At 41.6% G+C, this 9151-nt stretch overlaps 1 protein-coding gene across 2 annotated transcripts in view; it reads left to right on the top strand.

The window, feature by feature from the left end:
• LOC144121333 (GMP synthase [glutamine-hydrolyzing]-like) overlaps positions 1-9151 on the top strand; it is a 36629-nt gene that overhangs the window by 1381 nt on the left and 26097 nt on the right. For both annotated transcript variants that reach the window (XM_077654500.1, XM_077654501.1), the window contains exons 2-4: positions 6012-6220; positions 6988-7102; positions 8137-8234. In XM_077654500.1, the coding sequence (XP_077510626.1) occupies positions 6036-6220; positions 6988-7102; positions 8137-8234 (398 nt within the window). In that variant the 5' untranslated portion in view covers positions 6012-6035. The remainder of the gene's footprint in view (positions 1-6011; positions 6221-6987; positions 7103-8136; positions 8235-9151) is intronic.

The raw sequence follows: 9151 nt of genomic DNA, 5'->3' as shown, positions 1-9151 counted from the left end.
TGCTCATGGATTTATATGCTGTTCCCGGGTCCATGATCATGCACGTTTAAATATAAATTTCTATTAAATTCAGTTTTGATTTGGTGTGTACTGTGTAATAACAGCTGCAGGCTCTTTCAAAATGAATGTCTCAGCTGGGAACAGCAGTTTATTGTACTTTACTTGAAACCATCTTTATCGCTCCAGCAGTAAATTCTCGGACATTATTGGAAAGTAAAAGTTAGTTTGTGCTGCTTAAAATCTTGATGCATGGCATCAATGGGCTTTGAGGACATGTTCAGAAATTAGAGGCTGCACAGTGGTGTGAATTCTCCGTTACAGCTGGCAGTTTTGCAGTGATATGGCGTGTATGTCAGCTACAACTTGAGTTAAAGCATAGTTAATTGGTTCAGTGACCTCAGTGTCCTGTAGTGGATGTTCATGTTATTCAATGCCTGAGGGGAAAAAAAATGTGCTGTGTCATTCCTTATGTGGAAAAAGTTGCAGGGGAAAAACAACCTACGTAAATGCAGCTGATTCAGGGGCTGTAGTGGAATCTGTTTGCAAATGACCTTCACTGTCTGCAGAGTGGCTATGACTTTTGAGTGACATACAAATTCCATCTGCAGTGTCATGACCCCGAAATACTCTGTACTGCAGGTTCATTATTCAGTATGTTTCTCGCATGGTCTTGAAAAGTGGAGGAATTTTTTCAATGTATAAAACATTTGGGAATGACCTTAGTTGACCTCTGAGATCAAACAAAAATGTAAAAATTTGATTTGTTGCACACTTAGCCGCTGTCTAGTTGATGTGGGTTGGAATTCTTCACTTCCGCTCATCAGAAACATTTGTCATGCAGATTCTGCAGGCCATTACGGTCCTTTCTTTTTTTATTTGACAGCAGCATTCTGTCATTACACTGCACTTGTTTATTATATTAAACGTTCAAACATTGGGGAAAAACCTAAGTTGCCTGGTATTGATTGACTACTGCATTCTAATGACATAAACTCTACTCTCACTGAAAATGGTATTTTTATAATCTAGACGAGACCGAAAAATGGAGTGTTGTATTATTGCCAAAGGTAGCTTTAATTTGAGGACTGCTATTACATCAAGCAGTTTTTGGCTGGATGTCTGAGGCCAGACCACACTGCCAACCACTTCAACGTCATCAGCATCGTCACTGCTGACATCATGAGTTTGAATGGAGTGGCAGACCCAAAGACCCAAACATGCATTGTAACGGAGAAACAAAGTAACAGACTTGCTCAGCTATTGCTAAAAGTCTGGTGCCATAATATAGACCTGTTGGCAATCTCTGAATGGACTTTGTAGACTCCTTGCTAGCATTTCATTGAATGTCAGTGAGGGCTCAGGCAAAGGGTTTTATTTCTACAAGCATTCTTGCGTTTCTCGAAGCCTCTTTTTTTTTTTTTTAGAGAGCACTTGTAAAGTCGGCTCAGTGGGTGTGGCATTCTGCTTTTTGACATAAACTTGCGGTTTGATTTCTGGCCATGGTGGCTGCATTCTATGCAAGTAAAATATAGATGTACCTATTGCTGAGGTTTCTGGTGCCCTATAAAGGCCCCTAGGGTGTTGAAATTAACCTGGAGCCCTTCATTATGTGGCATATCTTGAAACGTAGCTGTGGCTTTGGGATATAAAACTTTTATTTATTTATTTATTTATATACCCTCAGGGCCTAAAGGCATTACAGACGGGAGTGGGAGGGCATACGCACATACATATATACATACAGTGCAGCAAGAACAACAATAACTGGTGTAAGGCGGCAAAAAAAGACGAAGAAAGAAAAAATAACTATTAACAAGGCAAAAAAAGCTTGAGGCAAAAAAAATTGACAGCGATAGCAAATGCAAGGGAAGTCAACAGAATTTGTAAGAAGAGATTACATACGGTAGTCTTAAAGTACTAAAGTTAGTAATGCCGCGGTGGCTCAGTAGTTACCGGCTCGGCTGCTGACCTGAAAGACGCGGGTTCGATCCCAGCCACGTAGGACAAATTTCGATGGAGGTGAAATTCTATAGGCCTGTGTGCTGTGCGATGTCAGTGCACGTTAAAGAACCCCTGGTGGTCGATATTTGCGGAGCCCTTCACTACGGCGTCCCTCATAGCCTGAGTCGCTTTGGGATGCTAAACCCCCATAATCCAAACCAAACCTAAAGTTAGTAATGTCAGCTACAAAACTGGGTAGGCGGTTCCAACTCTCAGAAGTGCTGGGGACAAATGAATAAAAATGTTTAGTATTTCAGCGTGTTCATCGTTTAGGGATATTTTCCGCTAATAAATGCAGACCAATTATTGCTAAGTTTACCAACTACAAAATAAAAGAGTTAATTCTATCACATCGCAATGATTTCAAGGAACACAAAATTTCAATAAGCGAGGATTTTTCACCTGCCACTCGAATTGCGAGACCGAAACTTACCAAATTTGGAATCGGCCATCCGGGATCACGCAAATTTCGCCTTCGCTACAATAAGCTATACATACGCGGCAAATGCTTCATGTACAATCCATCTAACGACACAATCGATGAACTCGAGATGCCATCTGAACACACGCCCCAAGGATCAGTCGCTTCGCCACATGGGGCGTCCTAGGGGCGCGAGAGGGGCAGTGGTCATTCATCACCATCTGATGTTATGATTCTTTATACTAACATCAGAAGTATCTTGAGTAAGAAAACTTCTCTTTGATCGGCAATCGACACCTGTTCTGCGCATATCATCGCACTTACTGAAACTTGGCTGTCATCTCAAATTCACAATAACGAACTATTTCACAACGCACACCGCTTCGCAGTATATCGCAATGACCGAACTAATCAGCGGAGAGGCGGCGTACTCCTTGCTATTTCGAAAGACATACCGTCATCATGCATCTACACGAATAGCGTCTTGGAAACTGTCTGGGCATCAGTTACTCTCGACCATCAGAAAATAATATTCGGCGTATGCTATCGTCCTCCTTCTTCTCAACGCTCGTTTATTAACGACCTTCATGACGAACTTAACATAATACACACACGATTTCCATCTGCTTCCTTCTTTTTACTAGGTGATTTTAACTTTCTGACTATTTCTTGGGTTACCCAGCCTCCCACCCTACCTCAATTTTCATCCGATGCCAGTGATTTTCTTGATTTATGCTCCCATTTTTCATTTACCCAATTAGTCACTAACACTACCAGAATCTCTGTCAACGCAGCCAACACTTTAGATTTGATCCTAACAAATCGAGCTGATTTAGCTTAGCTTCAGCCATCACCTACTTACCTAACATAAGTGATCACTCTTTGCTCATTTTCAACATTAACACTGCCTGTCCTAAACCTGCAAGAAAGAAAAAAAACCATACTAGATTATATTAGAGCAGACTTCGATGCCTTTAACAATGAATTATCAGTTTTTACTCAAAACTTCTTCAGAAACTTTGACGATCGCTCTGTGCAAACTAATTGGGATATGTTCACGGCCAAAGTTCACGAACTAACTCAGAAATATGTTCCAAGACGCACCATCACTTCTAATCCTCAAGCCCCATGGTATACCGCCGATATAAGACGCCTATCTAACAGAAAAAAGCGCCGATATCGCACAGCCAGGCTATCACCATGTAACGCTCTCTGGGACGCATACAAGACTGCCGCTGATGCCTATATAACTGCGCTTAAGCAAGCAAAAGATAACTTCCTTTCTAACACTTTACCATCCATGCTATCTACCAACATTAAAAAATTTTGGCGCGTTGTCAACCCCCATATTGAAGAATCTATTAACTTAACGGACGCGTCAGGTGACCCTATTCCGGCTCATTTATGCGCATCAGAACTTAACGAAACTTTTGTGCAGAACTTCTCACGCACATCAAACACCAAACATCCCATTCCACTCCGGTATAATTTCCCAACTATGCCTCAAATTGTCATCGATTCATCTGGCGTTGCTAAACTTATTGATGCCCTACAATTTCATTCATCGCCCGGTTTTGACTCCATTCATGCAAAATTAAAAAAAAATACAATTGTCTACAGTTCCTTAATACTAACAAAAATTTTTCAGCAGACTCTCGATAGTTCCGTTCTGCCAACACAATGGAAAGTCGGGAAGGTGGTTCCATTATTCAAATCAGGAAATAGAACATCCCCAACAAATTATCGCCCCATCTCGCTCACTAGTACTTGTTGCAAACTATTAGAACATGTCATCTTCACTAACCTTGTGAACTTTCTCGATGACAATTCGTTTTTTACACCTGCACAGCATGGCTTTCGGAGGTAATTTTCTTGTGAAACCCAACTTGCCAGCTTCACCATCAAACTTCACCATATTTTAGATCACGCATCAGAAGCTTACTGCATTTTCCTAGATTACTCGAAAGCATTCGACAAGGTATGTCACCGCTTACTTTTTTTAAAGCTAACCCAGCTGAATATTGACTACAATGCTCTGAAATGGGTTGAATACTTTCTTCTTAACCGATCGCAGTTCATTTATGCTAATAATTTTAATTCACCTTTCAGCGAAGTTTACTCGGGCGTGCCACAAGGGTCAGTGCTTGGGCCCCTTTTATTTCTTATTTACATCAATGATCTCCCTTCCATTGCATTATCTAACATTCTTTTGTTTGCTGACGGCTGTGTTGTTTTCCGCGAAATAAAATCCCCCGACGATGCTAACATTCTCCAGCGTGATCTATATAACGTTCCTCTTTGGAGTAATGAATGGCTAATGGAACTTAATACTAATAAGTGCAAAATTATGCGAATATCAAGAAGTTCCAACTCTCCGCCTGTGTACAACCTTAATAACGTTGCCTTGGAAGCGGTTACTTCATATAAATACCTGGGTGTTCATATTTCTGCTGACCTTAACTGGACTCGCCATATTCAATACATTGCTAACAAAGCTAACCGCATGTTGGGCTATGTGCGCCATAACTTTTCCAAAACTCCATCTTCTTTGAAATTATTGCTTTATAAAACACTAATACGTTCTAATCTGGAATATGCCGCAGCGATATGGGATCCGCATCATGAAAAACTGATAACTTTGCTTGAGCTGATTCAAAATAACGCTGCTCGTTTTATCCTGTCCAACTTTCACCGTACCGCAAGTGTAACAAGCATGAAAGCTAACCTTTCTATACCTCTTTTAGCATCCCGCCGGCAGATAATTCGTTTGAGCCTTTTTCATAAACTATACCATCAACCCATGCTTCGCGATTCCCTCATTTTGTCCTCCAGATACGTGTCAAATCGCATTGATCATCATCACAAAGTTGGCATTGAATCATATAACACTAAAACGGCATTTCAGTCTTTCTTGCCTCGTACATCACGTGAATGGAACCGCCTTCCCGCAGATATCGTCGACATAATTGATAACCAGCATTTTCGTTCTGCACTAGCTAACATTGTATAACAGGCGAATGATAATACTTGTTCTGTTATATGCATTGTATATATTTATGTATTTTTTGTTTTGTAACCACTCCCCTCTTTAATGCCTTTGGCCCTGAGGGCTCAATAAATGAAATGACATGAAGGAACAGCTACTTTATGGCTATGATCAGTGCAGCCTGAAATACATCTAGGAATCTTCTTTTTTTTATCTGCCAGTGTGCTGAAAGCTGAGTGCATCTGCGTGGCGGCGTTTAAAATTTGTGAAGCATTGTCTATAAACGTTTGGTTGTTTTATCAAGCAATTAATGGCAGCTTCTTAGATCATCCCTCATGAGGATGGTTGTGTCATTTAACCTGCAGGCTTTCCTGGTATCGGGATTTACTGATGCAACTAGATAGCACTATTCTGTGACGCTTGTTCTTGTGTATAACAAAGTGCGGTGTTCTAACCAGTGCTTCAATTTCTAGTTGGCGCAGTGTTGTGTGCATCTTTCTTTCCCTGTGTCTCAATCTGTCAGTGCTTTTTCCTTGTGATGCTGAGCGCCATGTCCTATTGTAGCATAGGCCTGTCGTGACCTGTTGTGTGTTGTGGGTGCAGTGCTGCTGTGGGACGAAGCGCGGGATGCACGACACGGGTCAGAGCGAGGGCCACCTCAATGGGGTGCTCCACAGCGAGCGGGTGGCCATCTTGGACGCGGGCGCCCAGTATGGCAAGGTCATCGACAGGCGCATCCGCGAGCTCTGTGTCGAGTCCGTCATGCTGCCGCTGTCCACCAGCGCCAAGTCGCTTGTCAGCCAGGGCTACAAGTGAGTTCCCCTGTGTGCTGAAATCAATCAGTATACACATGTGCAATGTGCTTGTGCTGTATGAAGGATGCCAGCAGTCTTTGAAACCAAGGAAGATTAATGAAAGTATTTGTTGCTGCTGCCAGTTTTTTTTTTTTGTTAAAGGGATGTTATTGGGTAATCATTTTAGGTAGGGGATAATTTTACAAAATAGAAGAAAAAACGACAAGGTTCCAGTGGGAGCTATGAGTTCCATTGCTTTCTTCTGCCAAGTTATCTCCGATCTAAAATGATTAGCCGTTTAGTTTTCCTTTCTAACAATTAAAAAAAGAAAATGAGTAATGTTTTCCTGTGCTTACCGTATTTCCAAAAGACTAGTATTGGCCTCTTTTATACCTAGTTAAGTTTGGCGTGTGTGCGTGTCGGTGAAAAGACTATTGTAAGTAAGAAGGCGTTGTGTGATCCGTTCAGTAAATCTGCCTCTATCCTATGTACTGCAAAATGTTAGGGCTGTGTAGTGTGCCGAAACTGTGTATGGAAACAATCGCCTTGCTGGCAACTCCGGTTCTTCTTGCACAAAATTTAAGGACTAGGAAAAAATGGCAGCTGCAGGGAAGGTCACAAACGGGTATTTGTTGGTGTGCTGGACATAAAGCTGTGTCTGTATTCCTTTCACATATATAGGCCTTGCATGCATTTTTGCTCTTTGCGAGAGCACTTTCAGGCCTCTGCTGTTTTTAATTCATTTTCACATTGTCTGATTTTCTTCCCTCCATTGTACGCACCAGGGCCATCGTCATCTCCGGTGGTCCTGGGTCTGTGTATGCGCCCGATGCTCCCAAATATGACCCAGAGATATTCCAGTGTGGCCTTCCTGTGCTGGGCATCTGCTATGGAATGCAGGTATGCTGTCATTTGGGGGGCATTGCTTGAATTTACCGTATTAACTTGTATAATGAGCAGACTTTAGTTCTGCCCAAAGAGCATGAAGATTTTGGGGGCGTGCGTTCCTGTTTAAAACATACGATAGCATTTAGCAATGATTTATATTTTGGCAACAAAAATAATGGGTGCATTCAGTGTGTATGCAGATATACTATGCGTTTGGCCGTGTCAGTTCCTGCTTTGGCGTCCACAAGCTCTGTGGCAATATTTGAGGAATATTTGAGTGCGAAGCTCAACTCGACTTTCCAGTATTTCAGCAGATTATTGCTTGTTTTGTCTACTGTTGGCTGCAGAATATGTTAATTATTCTAGCTGAATTGTGAACTTTAAAAACTTTGAGTAGAACATGTTGGGCTAGTTGGCGTAATTCTTCAGACATGGTAAAGCTGCATGAAAAGAACACACACAAGATGCAAGTTGCACTCTCCTGTCTCGTGTATGTGAGTTCTTTTCAAGCAGCTTTGCCATGTCTGAACAAACTTTATCAGAAGAGAGTGATGTTTTCTAATGGTACAGAGAACTGCACCTCTGCTTCTGCCAGATTTTTGTGATGAAAGAAGCCAGAGTGCATAGCCTGTGCATCATTCCTTTCATTATTTTTATAGTTGTTCCCACTAGCACTTCTCTAATTAGGTAGGCTTACCATAAACTTGTGAGGTCATTGAGGTTCATGGACGATCTATATAATTTTAATATTCCTTTCTTTGACATTATTTATGGACACTTGCACTTGTATACAAAAACTTTAGCCCACGTGTGTGCCAGATTGTTTGCTTGGGCATGATGAACTCTTTTTGCAGTGCATCAACAGTCGAGGAGCATGCAAAATTTCATGCCGTTGATTTGCATAAATATTGCTGCATCATTGTTGACGGGCAGTAGCTGTTTTCCGCACCTTTGTTCCCGTTGGTTGCCACATCTCTTGTATGTAGATGTGTCCTTTCTAAACTTCATTTCTTTTTAACCCTAATCTTCTGTTGTGCCCCACCCAGATGATCAACCGGGAGTTTGGTGGCACAGTGACGCAAAAGGACTCCAGAGAAGATGGACAGTTCAAGATCCAGGTTGATCAGAAGTCCCCGTTATTCAAGTGAGTTGGTGGTGTTTTGTCATTATTTTGACACGTGCATTTTTGCTAGGCAGTTGCAATATTATTGTTTGTGGTGTCATTCCTTGTAATGCTCCAACAGTCATGTAATGTCGACTCTATCTGCCTATATTTGTTATTAGTTTCTTTGTATGCTGCTGTTGTCACTTTCCTTTTGACGCATGGCGTTCAAGGGGCCAACAGCTGAGTTTTGAGGGCCTACATTGTGCTAGAGCGGCGTAAAGTTTCCGAGCTTCCTGATCCCACAGCGGTAGCATCATAAATACTAAATTGTATTTGACGAGAAGTTTTCTATCAGTGGACAGGCCCATTTTTATGTATTCTGGTGCTGACAAGTGTTAAGTGGTAGCAGTGTCATGGTGGCAAGTGTGAGAAACCAAGAAACAAATGCGACCTGAGTTGCAAAGTAGCAATACTTCATTAAATCTTATGTCTTCTTGTCTACTTAATGACTTAAAACTCAAACCTCGTTTTGTCAGTGGCTGTCGTGTACCTATTCCATTAATTGGGCCCGTGGCATTATTTTATAGGACGAATTCAATGGTATTTCGGCTTGATGTGCAAGCTGTTTGACGACCACAAATGAAAGATCGGAGCAATAATCTTTTTCTACAAAATGATGCATTGCTGCTCATACTTTAGCAGAGACGGCACTGTTGACCATGTACCTAACACCCACTGATTATCCGGGGAGTTCATCTTGCAACTGACCGCACATGGAATGTCTGCGTTCAACATACTGCTATCAAAGCTACTGAAACATTAGCCTTTAATGTTATAGCTTATAGCATTAGCCACCTTGGGGGATTTTCATCAAATATATTAAAACATTAGCCATTGTGGATCATATTCTGCTCTAATAAAGCAGAAGCAGAACTATGCCTATCAGCTCTCTGCCT

Source organism: Amblyomma americanum, chromosome 2 (assembly GCF_052857255.1).
Source record: "Amblyomma americanum isolate KBUSLIRL-KWMA chromosome 2, ASM5285725v1, whole genome shotgun sequence".
Lineage (NCBI taxonomy): Eukaryota > Metazoa > Arthropoda > Arachnida > Ixodida > Ixodidae > Amblyomma > Amblyomma americanum.
This window is presented reverse-complemented; position numbering and strand designations above follow the sequence as displayed.